Raw genomic sequence first — 21002 nt, 5'->3', positions numbered from 1 at the left:
AATAAGGTGCTCTCTCTCTCTCTCTTGCTAGAAAGCTACTAACACCTGAAAGTATCCTTTACCTCTCCAAGGCCACCATTCGCCCATGTATGGAGTATTGTTGTCACATTTGGGCTGGTGTATCTGCTACTAGTTTCTCGCTCCTGGACAGGGTTCAAAAAAGAGTTGCCAACCTGATTGGTCCTGAACTGTCATCTAGGCTTCAGCCTCTGTCCCATCAACGAAATGTTGCATCCCTCTGCCTGTTTTACAAGTATTTTAATGGTGGATACTCTGACAAACTACTAGCATACCTCCTCAACGTTAATACCCCTTACAACCAGCAAAGTCCTACTCTTACACAGTAGAAATCCCTAGATGTAAGAAAGCCTAGGACTGCTAGACTTTGGAATTCCCTTCCAGGTTCCTGTTTCCCTGACTGTACTAACATGCGAAAATTCAAGTGTAGTGTAAACAAACAGCTTGCTGCTCAGCTCCCCACATAGCACCCCTACAAATTATGTTAGTATCTGCTGTGAAGACGCACTCCTCAAAATAAGATTAAGATCAGAAGTTGTGGTTATATGATTTTAGGTACTAGTGCACTTATTGATCCGTGCTGAAATAATAACGTTATTATTTAAAAAGCCATTCTTAACATGGGGAGGGGAGGGTGTTTTGTACCTATTCTATACTTTAACCTTATAATTGAATAAAAAAACATCTCATAAAACTTGGAAATACGATTTAAAAAATAGCGCAGATCAGTAAGTGCACTAGCAATTGATTTTATAGGTGCTTGGGGAGAAGGACAATTGGTTTTTGTCCAGTTGGAACAAAAGGGATGATCTAACTTACAAGAATTACCGTACTAGTATGTATTAGCATATACAGGAATTAGGGTAGGATTCAGGATTACAAGGATCTGTGTTTGTCATGCAAAACAGACACAGGCAGTACTCTTGGAGGCAGAGTTGCCAACCCTTTTAAATCGATATTTAAGAAAGAAACGTTCAGTTATTTCAGTATCATACATAAGGAACCATATACTTAGAGTAAGTATATGGTTCCTTATATTTAAGCATTCATTTAGTTAAGGAATGATAACTTAAGAACTTCAATAAGAGTGAGGAAGTATCAGACAGTTAAGATCATGAAATAAAAGTTTAAGCAAATAATAACTTACAATACTTAGTATAATAACTTACAATACTTAGTAAATAATAACTTTACATTACTTAGTAAATAATAACTTTACAATACTTAGTAAATAATAACTTTACAATACTTAGTAAATAATAACTTTACAATACTTAGTAAATAATAACTTTACAATACTTAGGTAAATAACTTTACAATACTTAGGTAAATAATAACTTTACAATACTTAGTAAAGTAAGCAAATAGGGAATAGGAAGTAAGAGGCTTGCCTTTCACGAATGTTTCATCTACACATTATGTTCAGCATTATGGACAACTATTTTCCTACTTGTTTTCAACCTGTAGTCAGTAATTAAGCATCTCAGCATGGTTTTTAGGAAATTTATATATATATATATATATATATATATATATATATATATATATTTTATAAAGATGGAAAGTTTAAGTATATTATGCAACAACTTTATAATAACAGCTTTATAAACAATTCAATTGGACATGAGTAGCATGCAACGCCACTTGCTCAGTTTTTAGAAAAAAGCAAATAGTAAATGCGGAACCATGGCTTAATGTCCTAGTCAGGAATTTAGGCTAGGCACAGAGTGTCTCAATATATATTGTGACTGTGCATTCCAATTAGACAAAGAATAAGTATGGAAGCTGGGCAATAGACACAGCTCATCAACTACTTTAACAATATAATCCGCAGACTGTAGAATTGGTGATGTCACCAGCTCTGGAAAGATAGTTGAATGACTAAGAAGGCCCCTTTCATAGCGTTTTGCCCACTGATATTAATCAAAGCCATACTCTCTCCCAGATGAGTGAAATGACAAAATCTACTGATCCATCACTCTAAAAGGGGTAACCATGCGCCGGAGGTGAATACCAGGTTTCTCAGCACCTTCCTATGGCTGGAAACATAAAGTATCATAATTATTGAAAGTTTTGCCCTCTTCTAAATAAACTAGTATAAAACTATTTAGAGATTACCCTCTTACTATAGAAGTGCTATTATCAATTACGCATGGTGAAAAGGCTATTCAGTTTCGGCTTTAAAATAATAAGGAAAGCAGATGGTTAAAATATATCTGAAAAATGTAGAAAAATAAAATAAATACATACAAAGAAAGAGAAAATAGTGTTAAATTTATTATTAGTGGCTTTATATAAAATGAACAGATAATGTTTACTTATCTTTATTCATGGTCTTCAAGACCCATATGGTCACTTTTGCCGCCAACGTTCGAATGACGCTTGTGATGCCAAGCTACTTAGAAAGAGCATTGTAGGAGGAACACACTTAGGGATTAGGGTTTTCTTTTTAATGAAATTTAAATATAAAAATTGTAAATTTTATGCATATATATATATATATATATATATATGTGTGTGTGTGAGTGTATATACATGTATAAATATACATATGTGTATATATGTATATGTGTGTGTATATACATGTATAAGTATACATATGTGTGTGTATATACATGTATAAGTATACATATGTGTGTGTATATACATGTATAAGTATACATATGTGTGTGTATATACATGTATAAGTATACATATGTGTGTATATGTGTATGTATATATCAGGTCATCCCATAAGTTCTTTCAAAACTTTTACCTTTGCTTTGAAATTGAACGAAACTTAAAAAATATTGTGTAATTTTTTACAATTTCATGTTTAGATGCATTTTAACTAATTCCATTTTTTGTACAGAACGATAAAATTTAAATTTGCTTTATTACAACCCTACTAACATGCAAGTACCTAAGAATCATTTAAGGCATATAATGCTTTATGAGTGTAAGAAAGGAAACTAAGCAGCCGAAGCGGCTAGAAATATTCATTTAGTTTATGGAAAGGAATATGTGGATAAAAGAACTTGCAGAAGATGGTTTGCGAAATTCAGAAGTAGTGATTTCACTCCTGAAGATGAAGGTCGAACTGGACATCCAGTTGAGTTTGATGATAAGTTTCTTAAAGCATCTTTTGAAGAAAACTCTGCTTTATCAGTTGAGGAATCTATATTTCTAAAAAAGTGAAAATATGTGTGTGTGTGTGTGTGTGTGTGTGTGTGTGTGTGTGTGTCTGCACATTTCTCTATTAAATAACTCTGTCAATTTTCAGTCAAGAGACTCAAGATTTGACATAAGGAGATTTGGTAAAATCTTTTTAATCGGTTTTCGGCCAGAAATTTGGCTGTTAAGGGGTCAAAGTTCAACGATTTGGCCTTTGAAAACTCTACCAAACTCCTCTGCTAATTTTGGGTCTAAACACTTCGGAATTAAAATGTAGGTTACTTGGACATGGATCAAACTATAATTTGATTTGAGCCCAAAAAGTAAATGTTAAGGGGTCAAAATTGGGTTAAAAGTTTTTTAAAATTTGACCTCTGTGGTTTCTACTAAATTACTCAGCCAATTTCTGGTCTAAACATTTGAAATTTTACATAAAGGGTATTCAGAGATAGGGCAAGCTTTTTAATTGGTTTGGGTCAAAAATTCAAAAGATTTGATCTTTGCAGCCAATTATGGATCTAAACATTTGAAATTTATACATAACAGGTATTAATACATTTATCATTTTAATCAATTTTGGGGCGAAAATTTGGCTGCCAAAAAGTCAAAGTTAGAAGAGTTGACCTTTGCAGATTCTACCAAATTACTCTGCCAGTTTTGAGTTTAAAGACTTCAAATTTTAGACGTAAGTAGCATGGTCATGGGTACAACTTTGTATTTTGATTTGAGACCAAAATAATAAATGTTAAGGGGTCAAAATTTTAAAAAATTGACCTTTGCAGTCTCTACGAAATTACTCAGACAAATTTTAGTCTAAACTTTTGAAATCTTACATAAAGTGTACTCACACATAGGGCAAGTTATGGACAGCACATGGGGACCGAGCAAAGCTGGCCTGAACTGCTAGTTGGCAATAAAACGAAGTTCAAAACCTACAACTGTTCATCGTCATTTTCAACAACTTGGCAAAGTTCCTAAACTTAGAAAATGTGTGCCTCATGTATTGTCTGAAAACAATCTCAAATCTTGAGTCAAAATACCATGGTATAAAGAGTTCTCACTTACCCAACGCTCCTAATTAATGCATGCATACTCTTATTAAATAAATAAATAAATAAATCTATATCTATCTATCTATCTATCTATATATATATATATATATATATATATATATATATATATATATTTTATTACATTTTCACCCCAAACAAGGCACATTGCCACTTTGATGTAGGGGGTTACTATTAGGGATACAAGCTACAAGGGTACTATGTGGGGGAGTTGGGCAGCAAGATGTCGGTTCACGTCACACTTGAACTTCTGCATGTCAGTACAGTTGGGGAAGCAGGAACCCAGAAGGGAATTCCAAAGTCTAGCGGTTCTGGAGAAGAAACTATTGGAGTAGAGGGATCTCTTACATCTAGGGATCTCAACTGTGAAGGGGTGGGATTGTACTGCTTGTCGGGTTTGTCGGGGGTTTTTACGTCGAGGGGATACAAGTGCTTGCAGTTCGTCGGATCATTCACCGTTAAAGTACTTGTAGAACAGGCAGAGGGATGCTACATTTCGTCGATGGGACAGAGGCTGAAGCTTGGATGACAGTTCAGGACCTATCAGATTGGCGACTCTCTTTTGAATCTTGTCTAGGAGTGAGAGACTAGTAGCAGATGCACCGGCCCAAATATGACAACAATACTCCATACGTGGGCAAATGGTGGCCTTATAGAGAGGTACAGGATACTTTTGGGCATTAGTAGCTTTCTAGCACGGTAGAGAGAACCTACCTTTTTCGCAGAGGTTCTGACAACGCAGAGGTTTCAAAGATGTTTTTTCAGATAAAGAGTCTTTGGCCATTGCTATTGGTGGTAGAGAAGGTTTCTTGTAGTTATTGAAGGAAACAAGTTTAGTCTTGGCAGCATTGAATGTGACCATCCATTTTTGTCCCCATTCCACTACAGATTGGAGATCATCCTCTAGTGTTTCTGCTATTTCTTTAGATATGTGTTCATTTGTTTTCCTGTCTGGTCTGTTATATAGCATGGTGTCATCAGCATATATACCCATCTCACAGACAATTTTGTCAGGAAGGTCATTTATGAATATTAGGAATAATAGAGGTCTAAGGATAGACCCCTGAAGCACTCCTGCATTTATATCATATTGTTTAGATGTACGACCATCAAGGACAACCTGGACTTTTCTCTTATCTAAGAAGGATTTAATTATATTAAGTATTCTACCAGTGATACCGTATGATCTGATTTTCTTGAGAAGACCTTCATGCCATACCCTGTCAAAAGCCTTAGATATATCTAGAGCTACTGCTCTACTCTCCCCTGCTTTGTTAAATAAATGGTATATATGCTCGGAGACTACAGTTAGGATGTCTGCTGTGTAACGGGCTTGCCTAAATCCACATTGCTGGTCGGTCAGAAGTTTAGCATCTGTATCTCTCTCTTTCTCTCTCTCTCTCTATATATAGTTTTTATACCTTCATTTTCTCTCTTTACTAGCATTTCAGCCCGGTGTTGCCCGGGTGTTTGGAGGTGTATGTTAAGCAAAAAAAAAAAAGTGGTAGTAGCAAGGCAGGCTCGAATCCGTACCATGAAGGAGGAAAAGAATGGGAAAAAAACGTGACGACGTCTTTGCTGTTATGACCACTGTCAAACCAGGAGTGATGTAGGTTTTAATTACGGCTAGAAAATCGAAAAGAGGAGGTCACTTTCGAAAATATCGGCGAAAAAAGCGACCCCCTTCCTATAGAAAAGTGCCCAGTTGAGGGTGAAGAAATTAATGTTTTTAGCCAATTTTTCGGTATTTTTCGTCTGAAGGGCCGAGCTTCAAACGATACTGATCTTGTGAAAATCCGTCGCCTCTGTCGAAAGTTTTAGGCAGATATGCAAACATACATACATACATTTATATATTGATAGCTCAAATTTTCGACCCAAACCGATTAAAAAGCTTACCCTATCCCTGAATACCCTTTATATAAAATTTCAAATGTTTAGACCAGAACTTGTCTGAGTTAAGACTCCTATTATGACCCCTTAACATTTATTGTTTTGGGCTCAAATCAAGTTATTAAGTTAGATCCATGTCCAAGGAACCTATATTTAAAATTTGAATTGTTTATACCCAAAATTGGCGGAGGAGCTTGATAGAGTTCTCAAAGGTCAAATCGTTGAACTTTGACTCCTTAACAGCCAAATTTCTGGCCGAAAACGGATTACAAAGATTTTCCCAAAATCTCAATACCCTGTATATCAAATTTCAAGTCTGTAGACTGAAAATTAACAGAGTTATTGTGCAGGGAAATATACACGGACAGGCACTTTCACACACACATATATATATATATATATATATATATATATATAGAGAGAGAGAGAGAGACAGACAGACAGACAGACAGACAGAAACAGAGAGAGAGAGAGAGAGAGAGAGAGAGTGTGACCATGTCTTTCTGTATGCGGAACGGTTTCTACCTTACTGTCTATTTTTTATTTACACATTAAAGTCGGTTAATTTTAAAGAATTTTCTTATCCATCTATCGTTAGCTCAGACGATAATAAATATAAATGTTTTGGCTTCGATTCTAGCTGATAGCACCCAAGTAAGATATATTCTGTTTAATTTTTGTACATCCCTACAATATAATAAATAGAGAATTAGCTCTTTAATACAATATCTTCATAAATTAAAATATCATATTTAAGCGTATTTTACGACCGGGCAACGCCGGGCGGTTTGCTAGTATCCAATATAATCATTTCAGCTGACTGAAAGAAATTCTCTCAGACTGTTCATAATACTTAACGCCAACATTTCTTGTCAGCATTTTTTCCATGTTTAAATAGATATTGTCGCGTTTCCCAGCAAAACATTTAAAACGGACGATTTGGTACAAGAACTCATTTCTTCACAAAATCCCTTCTTATGTTTTTGTTCCCTCTCTTATGTTGCATTTCTCGTGGAAGAAAGATGGCATCTGCAGCCGTACCAATTTGCAACCTACAAGGGACACCTGGTTTTCAATCTTCCTGTTTTCTTTTTTGTATTCAAGTAATTTTGCTTTTGTTTGTTTTGTTCAAACCACTAAACGTCAATTTCGAGAAAATGGTCTTTCTTGAATGTAAACAAACCGTTTTTTGTACATGTGTAGAAGAACGAATTTGTTAGTTTTTCATTTGAGTCCCTCCTTCACTTACCTAGTTGTGCGCGAAAATGACATCCGGTGGTTTGGTTATGCACCAATTTGAAACCCTTGAATTAGGTCAAAACTATTTCAAAAGAGTGCTTGTATTTAGCGCCAGCTTAAGGCCAATAAAACATTACAATAATCATATCATGATCATATTCGGTTTAACGTCGGTTTTATATGATGTCATACGTTGGACAACTGTTAGAAATATGAACTATCTCTGGACAGGTATTTATTCTTCTTTCTTTATCATCCCTCCTTATTACTTCCTTACATGTTTTCTTGTGCCTATTTCTTCCGACATACCCTAATACCTCAACTGCTTTACATCTATTGTTGTATAATCTGTTCTCTCTGTAACGATTTATCTGTTCATTGCTCAATCATGTTTGCTGCACATCTACGAAGATGCGTGCTGATAAATATATACACTCTAGCTTGTTCCAGCCGTTTTGACAATCAAACACAGAGACGGTTTCATAACAAACCTGTTTTTATTTAATTATTATTTTGCCTGTCGGTGGTCATTGGACGTGTTCAGCAAGGATGGTGAAAGGCGAAGGTTGAAGTTGATGCACTAATGCCGTAATGATCGTGTGTCTCTCTCCATTTGTTCTCTTAGTCTGTCGAACCTCTTGCGTTTATTGACAAATTCTTTCTTTGTTCCACCAGAGGTCAACTTATGTGTCAAAGTCCGATATTTTCTTTGTTTCATCAGAGGTCAATATGTACGTCAAAGTTCAACATGGTATTTTCTTTATTCTCTACTAAACTGGAATTTGTGTGTGTGTGCACAATCTCCAAATTCCTTTATCCAACACTATTAATCCAAGCATTCTCACCCATTCTTTCAATGTAACCAAAACAATGAAGTTTACAGCTTTGCACACATGCTGTCTTGATTGAATCAGTTTTTGCATTGCACATTCATTGTATCATTCTTATAAGATTGTATCAACCCTCTCTAACGAGGTTTCACTTCCATAGATCATAACATTGCCTGGCCCTGTCGGTGGGGCATTAGAATACGCCAACTGCCCCCCTGCAGAGGGTAAAAGTCCCTCAATGAGGGTCCTGGATATGACCTTAAACTATATCCAGTGGTGAGGCCCCAGCTTGTGGGCTTTGGGGAGTGTGGAGCCACCCTTTAATTACCATTGCTCCCAGGTCCACTCTGACCCGGAGTGGTAGTACCTGTTAGGATCCCAACTATGGGTTAAATAGAAACCGACGTGAAAACAAAAAATATATTCTATTAAAAAAAATTTTCTTCAAAATCTTTGGATTCGGCATTAAATAACCCGAAAAGGGTTGATATGCCGTAAAACAAAAACAACAACAACAACAACAACAACAACAACAACAACAACATAACACTGCCCAGTAGACTTGGTAATGCTCTGTTGGTTAGTAATAACAGAAGTTTCCTGAACTTATTCCACCCTCTCTTAACTCTTGCTATTACACCAGCACCAACTGTCCCCATGTGTGCAATATTATTTCATTGTTTATATGAAGTGTAGCAATATTTAGATGTGAATGTATAAAGATATGGTTAGAATCAGAGATTTTTCCCATGTAAGTTTAAAATTAGAAGTTACAAATTAAAGTCACAAATATGTGTGCAGGAAGTTGTGTAACACTATGGCCAACGTGAAAAAAAACTATAACAAAAAGAGGAAATAGTTGGTCAGGTATAGAAAGTAAGAGGAGGTAGTTCGCAAAGTCACATAAAGACCATCTGAAATAGAAGTGTTAATCAAGATTTGATGGTGACTGGGACAAAAGATGGAGCTTATATTAAGAGTAAGTTTTCAGACAGTTTGAGGATTGGGAGTGAGTTTTGCGACAGTTTACAGTTAGGAACAATTGACAGTAAGTTGTGGGTTGAACTAGATCGAGAGCTGATGTCAACTGATGATAAAGAGGTCTCGACAGATGTAGACCTTAGCGTTTAGAGGGTTGATGGTATCATACACACACACAGTATGATGGATATCTGCAGAATGTGTCAGAGTTGTGTTTTCTTTTGTTTCTCTTGCTTTTTGTACTTGTAAGCCAGTGCTCTCCCCTTCGACTGGCACCACGGCAAAAGGGGGCAAGTTAATTTTAATATATATAAAACCAAGCTCCTCTCTTGTCAACATTATCTGACCCCCATCAGGCCCCAATTAAAATGAATGGCTCTAGTCTTAGGGAAGCACCACACCTTAGCAAGTTTCTGGGACTGACCTTAACTCGTGATCTGAAATGGAACACATACATCAAATCTGTTGCCAAGATTGCTGGAAAATGGTTGGATCATTCTACCTCTCCAGTATGTATCTCATTACAAATGCAATCCTCTATCTGTATAAGAACTAAGGACTTTCTAAAAAGGAATGCTGTTGCTACATTTCAGCAAGAGCTTTTGGTAGAAACGTATCCTGCCTTGACAGAGTTCAAAACTAGTTTCAAAACCTAGTAGGTGATGTTCTTTTCTCTCCCTGCAACTTCTTTCCCACAGGAGAGACGTTCCGAGCCTGTCTCTGCTCTGTCATTATTTTCATGGCAGGTGTTCGTCTGAGCTCAAATCTGTGCCCCCCCTCTTTGCTAAACTTTCACACAAAAAACACTTGACTAACTAATACCATTATCAACATTTCCTCCCACTCTATTTGCGGCTAAATCTAAAGACGGATTCCATGGACAAAACTTTTTCCTAGAACTTCCTGCCTCTGGAGCACTGTTTTGCTGGCCTGCATTCTGACCGACTACAATATGGTAACCTTCAAGTCTAATGTAAACAATTTCTTATTGAATCATCCTCTTAAATAATCAAATTCTACCTATTTTACAGCATTAACGATTACTACACTACCACCTTATGTTCATTAGGGAATAAGTTGATCGTATCTTTTCTCTTGCACCTTTCAGGTCTGTGGAAGAGAGAAGTCGGTTTGGGGACAACACTCCTGTTCTTCTATGGGGGATACTATATATTATATACTTGAAAAGAACACTAAAACGCCTTGATGCTTTGTTATTTTTTGTGTTGTTTATTAATAACGTTTTCAATTATATGTGGAAAAGGCAGGCTTATATTGATTTGTACAAATTATGGTCATATTACTGAAAGGTTTGTGAATATTATTAATGATTTCATAGATGGTAATTTTGGGTTAGGGTCATCTATATATAGAAAAGGCAAATGCGTGTGCATTTTTTGTATGTCTCGAAAAGGCTTTTTTCGCCGACGGTCCCGCGGGGGGGTACAATCGCTTAGAACTATTTATATACCCCCTAGATAATAATATCTACGATTTGGGAATGCGCGTTGCCTCTAGATTTATTTACGTTGACTTTTATGAGATTCGCGCTATTTCACTTTGTCCCCTGTTTGTCCTGCTTTTTAGTATAAATACAGTGAAACTAAATTCAAACAGGTCGTGTTCTCAGCTTTCGTGCCGAAACGTCCAGAAAGCAATCAGCTTTTGATCAATGTGGAGTGCTTCAGAAACATCGAGATTGTGTCTGAGGCGCTTGCTCAGTACGAAAGAATTACAGGGAACAAGATAAACCCCAGCAAGTTGGTAGGACTGCGGTTGGGCGCCTAGAGTGGCAACGCCAACCTCCCGGCACCCTTCAGCTGGACGAATGGCTCGGTCTGGATCCTAGGCGTGTGGTTCGGACCGGGTCTCCAGCTTGACAAAAATTGGTTGGAGGTACGGTCAAAGGTGGAGGCTGCAGTCAATTTGTGGCTTCCTAGGAAACTTTCCTTAAAGGGTAGAGCTGAGGCGTGCACCACTTATGTCTTTCCTCTCATCCTTTACCAACTGGCCGTACTTCCCCTGCCTGCACAACACCTAACAGCTCTTGTCCTCGCTTCTTTGGGACAGAAGAAGACACTGGGTGAGCAGACAGGTCTGTGTTCCACGTCCATGTGAGGGAGGCTTGGGAATGCCGGACTTGAAGTGTCATCAAGACACTGAGAGGCTGGCCTTCCTGCGCCACTATATGCAAGATGACCAACCATGGCACCCCGTGGTTACTGCTGCATTCCTTGACCTCGTTCTCGACCCTTCTATCGAGAGCCGTCGCAGACCACGGGGAGAATCTGCCTACATGAAAGAGTGCCGAGCAGCGCTAAAACGACTACCAAGGTCCAGCGATCTTGTGACTGCTACCCGTAGAGAACTCCACAGGGATTTAATGAAGGGGGCTACCGTCGACACGCTATGCGTGCATTTGGGTTGGCAGCAGAGTGAGATCTGCTCAGCATGGAGCTGGGCGCCATGGTTCGAGTCATCTGAACAATTTGGAGTTCTTTCTGACCTGGCGATTGGCCCGAAATGCACTTCCACTCAACAACATGCAATGCAGTTCCGGGTTTTGGAGTCGCCTGATTGTCCCCATTGTGGGACAACGGCCGTAGAAATGACCTGATCATGCTTTCTTCGATTGCCACAAACTCCACCGGTACTGGTCGTATGTCAGCGAGGTGACGGCTCACATCAATCCTGATTACTGTATCCAATGTCGTGGACAACATGAGGCCACTGTGGGACTGGGAAAGACAAATGGTCTACGTTACGATCCTGGTGATTTGGACGTCGCGTCTGCAAGGTTGCCAGGGAAGGGGGGGGATTGTCTTTTTCTGATCAGGATCTGATCGCTTTCTTTAAACACCAACTACGGGTGAAGATCAGATGTGATAGAAGAAGGCTGCATCATGCAGCATTTGACAGAAGATGGATACATGTAGCAGTCTGTGTGTACGAAGAGGAGCCAAATTTGAATATGTGTTCCCCGCCTAGGTGTGGAACGCGCAGTTCTGTAAAGTAAAATTAAACAAGTAGCCTCTCAGCTAGCTGAGTGTGTTCCATCCCTCCCCGATTAGGAAACTTCCAAGATCCCCACCCCCTCCTTCTTGCAATGTTTGTTTTCACCCCCTCCTCTAAATTTCACCCATTTTGGAGAAAAAGAAATACAAACTAAACCCCATTCCTTACCCACAAAATTTTCTTTTCTCCATTCACCCCCATCTAGAGGGCATCCCCACTTAGAGACTGACCCGCAGAAGCGAGGTTCCTTTTACAAACCTAGTGAAACGGGCAGTCTATCAACTAGATGGTGTTGGGAGGGTCCTATTAATCACTCCCTCCCCCCGCCCTCGACACAAATGAATTATTGTACCATTTTTATTGTTATCTTTTTTTGTTTTTACACGTCAATAAAAATTTTTTTAAAAATTGGGAGTTAAGTAGGACGTCCCACAGTATGAAAGGGTGAATGCATTATTATGGTGAAAGAAGATCCTAGCTGGGAGAAACTTTTGATTTTGTTTAGTTCTGAAGTGACAAGGATGACCAACAACCTCCACAATCCCCCCTTTTGAGTTGGCCAGGTGCCTAAGTTTTTTGTTCATTGTTGATTTTCAATGTATTTTTAACATGAATAAAGGATTTAATATCTCAATGTGGAGTTTCTCCTTATATCAGACAATTGCTCTTCAATTTGGACGATGGGGAGCTGCTTTCCCCCCTTCCCACCATCATGGAAGCGAAAACTAAAAATACTGCCACGTCATCGTAATGATCCTGCGATGATCTCATTTAGCGTCTTCCTGCCAATCAAACCTCTTTCACTCGCTTTATAAGCCTTAACTTACAACACTAATCAATTACTCTCACTCGTGGTCGAGACAGTTAAGTAGTTGGCTTTTGTTTCGACCTCCGCGTCAAGGCTTCCAGGTTCAATCTCGCCTCCCGACCAAAACTATTTTTTTTTTCCTTTTACACCTTTAAACACTCGGGCAACGTTTTTTTATTACTTCGCTTATTCTTTAGTTTACCTCCCCCCCATACACACAGGTTCAATCCAACAGGTTTATTTACGCCATTTTTTTTCCGTTTTGGTTTTTCCGATTTTTTTAACATCGTCTTTTTTATAATATTTTAGCAGGGTTATTACTTACCCCCCCCCCCTACACATACCTACAAACACTCGGGCAATGCCGGGTACCCCCCGCTAGTCCAATATAAATATAAAGGCGCTATCATCTATATATATGTAAAAGCGAAAATGTATGTATGTATATGTTTGGATGTCTGCTAAAAAACCTTCGACAGACGCGACGAAAATTCACAAACTCAGTATCACATCGAAGCTAACGTTAACTTTTTCACCCCGAAATCGACAATTTTCGACAGGGGGGGGGGGTGTCAACAAAAACGGTCCTCCCGTGACAATGACCGATTCTACGCATGCGTCGGATGACGTCGTGACCTGATTTACTTTAAATAGTTGAAAAACCGAACAAACTTCATGAACGTCGCTTTAGCTCAGTTTGTTAAGGCCTTGGTTCATTATCTAAATGTTTTGGGTTCGAATCGTGGTGTGAGATGGTTTTTTTTTTTTTTTGATTTTTAAAATTTAAATATTGAATCAGTGTTATTTAAGCCATTTTTCACGTAACGTTCATTTTTCTGTTTTTTTTTTTTACTTCGCTTATTCTTAGCGACACCCAAAAACACCCGGGTACCCACCGATTTTTTAAATTTTAATAACGAAACAGGCTTATTTAAGCCATGTTTCATGTGTTCGTTTTTCTGTTTTCATCGTTCGTTTGCCTTACGTTGTTTTTTTTGTGTTTTTTTTCCCGCTTAAGTGTTAACGTTGTTTTCTTTTTTTACTTCGCTTATAACAAACAAACCTACGTCGTCGTCGTTGTCGTCGTCGTACAGCTCGACGACTTCCGGACGTGCACCTGTCAACTTGATTCTTACTTAAATAAATTCAAACATTTTTCACTAACTCATTCTGGCTGGCCGATTTTATTTTCAAACTTCGCCTCAGGGCTTCGGGTTCGATCCTACTCCCCTCCCACCCCGGGTTCTACAAACACCTGGGCAACGCCGGATACCCCTGGTAGTCTATAATATAAATTTCACCTGTCTGTTTAAATGTACGTATGTATGTATGCTTGTCTGCCTATAGAGTGTCTTACTTAAGGGGGCGGTTTGTCAGGAATTTGTTTATGTTGGATTTGAAGACATCCAAGTCGTAGTCAGGTGGGAAACATGCGAACAGAAGAGAGTTCCACAATCGTGCACTTCTGAGAAAGAAGCCCTGCTCATGGAATCTACGTTTGGATTTAGGCACAGATAAAGAGGGGGGAAAATTATGGACAGTAGTTTCAGCCAGCTGGGTGTTTCTCGTAAAAGATTGGCGAAGGGGGACGAGAGATTGGGGCTCAGACGAGCACTTGCCATGGAAATAACGATAAAACAAAGACAGGCTCGCAACGTCTCTTCTGTGGGAGAGAGGCTGCAGGGAAGAGAAAAGGGCATCCCCCACCAAACCACAAAGTCTATTTTGTACTCTGTCAAGGCAGGATAGGCTGTTTTTTTAGCAGCTCTTGCCCAGATGTGGCAACAGTACTCCATCCTTAGACGTACTTGGCTTTTATACAGATAGAGAATTGCATCAGTAGTGAGATATCTTTTGGAGCGATAGAAGGATCCCACCATTTTCCCAGCATCCCTGGCAACAGATTTGATGTACGTGTTCCATTTCAGATCAGGAGTAAAGGTCAAACCCAGAAACTTGTCAAAACATGAAGCCTTCCCTAGACGAGAGCCATCTATTTCAATTGATGCCAGATTTGCCACTTCTGATTTGGCGATGGACGAATAGGCAAAGACATCACATTTTTTCCCCCGTTCTTTTCCTCCTTTGCTGTACGGGTTTGAGCCTGCCTGCCTACTACCTCTTTTTTTTTTTTTTTTTTTTTTTTTTGCTCAACACACACCTTCAAACACCCGGGCAACATCGGGCACCCAGGCTAGTAAGAATATAAAATAGATCATTTTGAATTATATTTCTTGGGGATTTCTTCTTTGGTCAATAAAAAAGGAGTACTCCTGATCAGTCGTTCTAATTCAAATTGCCAGTTTGATAATATAGTTGCTTTCATGGATATATTTGTCCTTTCTTTGAAATAAAATAATTAAAAAAACAAACTTCATACCAAATTTGGTTGAAATCCGTGCAATTGTTACTCTAGCTGTAACAACTAAATAGATGATCACATACTTCGTTTGTAATATAGCATTTATATGAGTCGTTGTAGAGAATGTATGTAAAAATTTGCTTGGTGTGTTTTCGTGCATATGAATGTATACGCCCTTATCTGTCGTTTTCTGCATACCTTAATGAAACATACGTGTTGAAATATCTACTGTTTTAATAGCAAATTACAATTTCTCTGTTTGCAAAATAAGTTTGTTAAGACAAGCGGACGTCGGTTGTGGAGATAGAGAGATGTGATTGGGTGTGGCATGGTGGTTGGCAATGGTGATGAGATGCGATCACACATGCGTCTGGGCTGCTTTGGCTTGTCTCTCCTTTTTGACATGTTGACCCCAAACAATCCGTTTTTATTGTCACTCTATAAATCAGAATTTCCAGTTTTCCTTTTGTTTAGTATTGGTCAATTTATGGAACGTATTTACAGACTTGTTCTGTTTACTTAGTCTTTTAGGAAACTAGTGTTTTCCGGGATCGTCAGATTCCAAAAACCTAGCACTACCCGGGCATAATCCAACATCTATATATTAAATGTTTTAACTTGTTAAAAACAGGCAAAAATTATAGTCTGATGCTAAATTCATGATTGAATAATTATTCTTTAACGTCAAAAAACAACCAACGTTAAATGCTTCTGTTAGAAACATCGCTCATGGAATACGAAGACTATTGAACAAAATAAAGGAATCGCAAAAAGTAAACCCAGGGTCCATTTTCTGTTCTCCTTTCTTACATACGAATTAATTTATGATTTTTTTTTTTCTTTTTAGGTTTTGAGACTGCTCGAACGCTTGCGTTGCATGGAGCCACTGTGATTCTCGCCTGTCGTAATGTGGAAAAGGCAACAGAGGCCTCTCAGAAGATTCTTGCAGAAAGGTCTACAGCAAAACTGGAAGTTATCGCTCTTGATCTGGCTTCTTTAAAAAGTGTGCGCTACTTTGCCGACACCTACAAATGCAGAAAATGGTAAGCAGAAAGACCTGAAACGAGAGAAAAATATTCTAGTTAAGTTCTAGTTTGAAATTAAGACCGCATTAATATTTTGATTTATTCGTATTTTTTTTTTTTTTTTTTTTTGAAAAAAAAAAAAAACTTTAGATTACAATTTATTAAGACCTTACTGCTTAGCAGTGTTTTTACGTTCATTTTAGTTTAGAAGTTCAAAAGGTTAGCGAACATTGATCTAGACATTAGACGCTATTTTTTTTTGGGGGGGGGGGTACTTATGTAGCATATCGACCGTGATGAACCAAACATTATTGAAGAATCCATTTTGAACATAGGGAGAGTCAGGGTTTTTGTTAATTATTCTGTGCTTTCACCTAACAATTTAATAAACAAAAATATTGTATAACTTGAATTTAACTTGAAAATTCCATCTAAAAAAATAATATGGTCATATTCTAATTTATTTAGAAAGCCATACTTAAGATAGAATAGTTACAAGATGCTCTTTCTGTACTTTCACCTAACCATTTTATTAACAACAGTTACTGTAAAAATTGAATTAAACTTGAAAATCCTACCTAAAAAATAGCACGGTTCATATTCTGCATAAATACTAGTTTTTGTTATTAGTGTACTAAAACTTTGGATCTGTTTACCATATAACAATTATTAGTTTGCATGAAACATGCTTTTTAGAATGTCTTAGAATTTACTCAAACTTTCTTGCTCTAAAAATACATTAGTATTTTGCAAGCAATCAAATATCTTAAATCTAATATATAAACGGTTATGTGTCTGTCTGTTTCCGTATTTTCAAACTCTTTCCCTTCTGAAACTAGAAGTCATAGAGTGGGGCAGGAGGCTTCAATTGATTGGATTTTTTACAGGCTGTTCTTTTATAGGTCTTTAGCCGGGTAATATAGTTTTAAGGGGTCAAAAATGAAAAAAAATTGTTATACATTTTGTACATTCATCTTGGTTTATTTTTAATCAACTCATATGCGTGGTAACGTCACTAGCTTTGAATGCTACAGTTTTGGTTTGGATTCTAATTGATGTCCCCAAATATTTTTTTTTTTTACTTCATGACTAACCTCTGTTTCATCACCAGAATGTGCCCTGATGAACTCATAGCACTTGTGCACCCTCTATATAAAACTTCAACAAGCAGCAAAATTCCAGCCCTTCACGATTAACGTCACTGTCCCTAGATGCCGGAGGGTCTTCTGCTCTAATAGTTTTTTTTTCCCCCTTGGACTACTAGACTTTAAAATTCCTTTTCTGTTTCTTCCTTTCCTGGCTGTACTGACATGCAGAACTTTGAATGTAATGTCATCACAACTCTTTTAAACATGATCCCAAATAGTATGTAAAAATATCAAAGGATTAAAAGACTGGTATTTAATAAATAGAAAAAAAATAAAATGTTTATTTTCTCGTAGAAAAGGACAAAAAATAGATTTTTTTGTAAGAATTTAAACTTTGATGAAACTAGGTTCAATATGTAATTAGTTAATGCTATTGAATCTGTGTATGTAAGCATTTAATATATGATGAAATATATGTGGAGACAAAAAAAAATCGTACAGATCGGAGAGGAACATTTAAAAAAAAATGCAAATATTTGAAAATTAATAAAAAAATATTGAATTTTTACTGATAGAAAAAAAAAGCACTAATTAAATTTTGTTTGATAATTTTCTTTTTTTTTCCGTAGTTTTTGTTTTGTTTTTGGTTGCAAAAAAATTAACCAAACACCTTTTATCACATTGCACCACATGCTCAAGATCGGAGAAGAGAGACTTAGATCTTTGGAGTGTAACTGTGAATCATAGTGTCTTCCACTATGACTATGAAACTAAAATGTAATAAATGACAATGCTTATTCATATTTCTTTGTAAAAAAGAGCAAAAGAGAATCTTTTGCAAGAAACCAAACTTAGATTCAACAAAGTACAGTTATTGAAATATAAATAAACAAAAGAACATTTTGATGATGGCGTATTATGTCGAAATATTAATTTTAAAGAAATACATATTTGTTTATTTTACAAAATATTACATGTATAAGCCAAATTACAATGCATTTCATTTTAAAGTTTAAACAACGTTTATGTCACTGAGAACACAACCTTATCTTTCATACCATGTGTGGCAAGCGTAATCTTCCGGACATTAGAAAATATTGTTGAAGAATAACACATGGATTCTCTTCTACTGAATTCTACCATTTACCATCATGGCAAACAAAAAAAAAAATCTGATGATGGCATATTATGTTGAAATATTAATAGTTGTATATTTTGCAATTTGCCTGATAAATAAATTACATCTGATATATATATTTAAAAAAAAACAAAAAAAAACTTCTGAATTGCGAAGAAATATTCAAAAAGCAAAAATGCAAATATTTTGAAATAATAAAAAATAGAATTTTCACAGGTTAGAAAAGCAACATCAATTGAATTTGTTTGATGAATTTATTTTTTTGTTTTTATTTTGTTGCCAGGCCACTACATATTCTCATTCTTAATGCCGGTGTCATTGGTCTGCCTTACACTGAAACAGAAGATGATCTTGAGATGACCTTCCAAGTGAACCACTTGTCACACTTTTATCTTTCTTTGCTTCTCAAGGACGTCATGATTGATTCACAACCCGCGAGAATTGTTGTTGTCTCTTCAGAGTCACACAGGTAATATTAAAAATATATTTTTGTATCTCAAACCCTTAAGCTAAAAAAAAAAAAAAAATAATTCTATTTTATTTGTGCGATAATATGTAAACACCTTAGAAATTAAATTTTTATATATATGTAAAATATTTTATACTTGAGTGGGAGTTCACATCTGTTAGGTATTCATATGATTCAATCCTAAACTAATTAATTGATCATTATGAATCTTGGTTTGGTTATTTTACGATAAATCAACGCTTTTGGGGTCATTTTATGCAGAATCCAGTAATTTTGAAAGAACTTTTTATGTTTCAAGTTCTTTAAATATTTATTCATGGTGTTTTGTTTGCTTGTTTTGTTTTATGGCATATGGACTCTTTTCTGGGTTATTTTGTAAAATATTTTTGTTTCAAGTTCTTTATACTTTCTAATATTTATTCATGGTGCTTTTTTTTGTTTGTTTATAGGAAAATGTTATTTTTGCCCGTCCTTAATATGATTGAGTTTTATATAGGAAAGAAAAACAATAACATTAGGGTTTGATGCATTTTAGGTCAGAAAACCAGTATTTTCAGAGAGTCTGGTCTAGTAGCATTAGATGAATTTTTGGAACACGACAATTACTAAGCACAAGCAGAGCCAAATCTGGTATATATTTAATGAAATGTAACAGATGATAAAAAGCTGGTAGCAGCTCTTCATAAAAATTTAGATACCTCTGATTTTTGTGAAATTATATCAGAAGGTATTAGACATTAATTAATAAATATTCTTTGAAGTTTTTAAAAAGGTTTCTTGAGTGCATAATATGGGTATAACCCCCCCCCCTATTTGAAACTTCTAATATACCAGATTTGGATTGAAAGAAATAAAGTAAGATCCCTTGAATTTCAATTTCTTCTTAAGACCTCAATATTAGAATGGTTCTGGAATCAAAATCATTTAATGGATGCTGATCAAAAATGGAATAAACATTGAAGACATGTAATGAGGTAAAATTAAAAATTTTTTTTACAATTATCGTTGAAAAATTTCAGTTCCAAAATGAAAGTTTGATTACATTATTTTCTGATGATTATTAATGCAAATTTCTTAAAGATATAATCCTCAAATTCTACACACACACACACGTGTGTGTATGTATAGTTCCAAAAGTAATGCTTCCTATTTTTTTTATTCTATTCGAATAGATTAGAGGTTATTGCAAATATCATTGTTATGATGACTGCACTTATGCATTCAGGACTTGAAAGTTTAATCTCTCTGTTGCAAATATTGACCCTAAGAAAGTAACCTTTCACATGGACATACATAATGAAGATGCGACATTTCAGATGCTTTCTTGAATTCCTGACAAAAGTGTATTGGGAATGGTGGTGACTATGTAGAAAAATATATTTTGGAGCACAAAATGTCACTTGTTTTAATGGTACAACTCCTGTCTATGTACTAGTGCTATCGGATCAGGCTGTCTGAAGATAATGGCTCCCCGAGACGAAATGCACCTAACATTGATGTGTTTTGTTTTTCTACTTCCTTTTGCAAAACTTAATTATGTTCTGCAAAACCAAAAACAACACCCTACCTTCTTCCTATACCTTCTTTCTACCTCCCCACTTCCTGACTGGTTTCCTGACTTTAAATGTACCAAACATTAATACTATAAACCTTTTCCCTCTCCCATTGCAAAACTCATTCATGTTCTGCAGGACAGGGAACAAAAACGATAAAATCCGCTATAAAACAACCAAACACTACAAACTAGCGATTGAAGATACAAAGAGATTGAATAATAAAAATCTTCAACAAAATAACTTGATGCGACATGAATAACCCAAAAGGGTTAATGTACTATGAAACAAAATAACTTGATGCAACATGAATAACCCAAAAGGGTTAATGTACTATGAAACAAAATAACTTGATGCGAC

At 36.4% G+C, this 21002-nt stretch overlaps 1 protein-coding gene across 2 annotated transcripts in view; it reads left to right on the top strand.

Annotated features, from left to right (window-relative positions):
- The window catches only part of LOC145284891 (WW domain-containing oxidoreductase-like), an 820745-nt gene that overhangs the window by 793041 nt on the left and 6702 nt on the right, over positions 1–21002 (top strand). For both annotated transcript variants that reach the window (XM_080133963.1, XM_080133964.1), the window contains exons 5-6: positions 16217–16412; positions 18904–19089. In XM_080133963.1, the coding sequence (XP_079990089.1) occupies positions 16217–16412; positions 18904–19089 (382 nt within the window). The remainder of the gene's footprint in view (positions 1–16216; positions 16413–18903; positions 19090–21002) is intronic.

Source organism: Euprymna scolopes, chromosome 9 (genome assembly GCF_053919585.1).
Source record: "Euprymna scolopes isolate OS-2025 chromosome 9, ASM5391958v1, whole genome shotgun sequence".
In the NCBI taxonomy this organism is placed as follows: domain Eukaryota; kingdom Metazoa; phylum Mollusca; class Cephalopoda; order Sepiida; family Sepiolidae; genus Euprymna; species Euprymna scolopes.
Note: the sequence above shows the minus strand (reverse complement) of the source record. Positions and strands in the feature narration are given on the sequence as shown.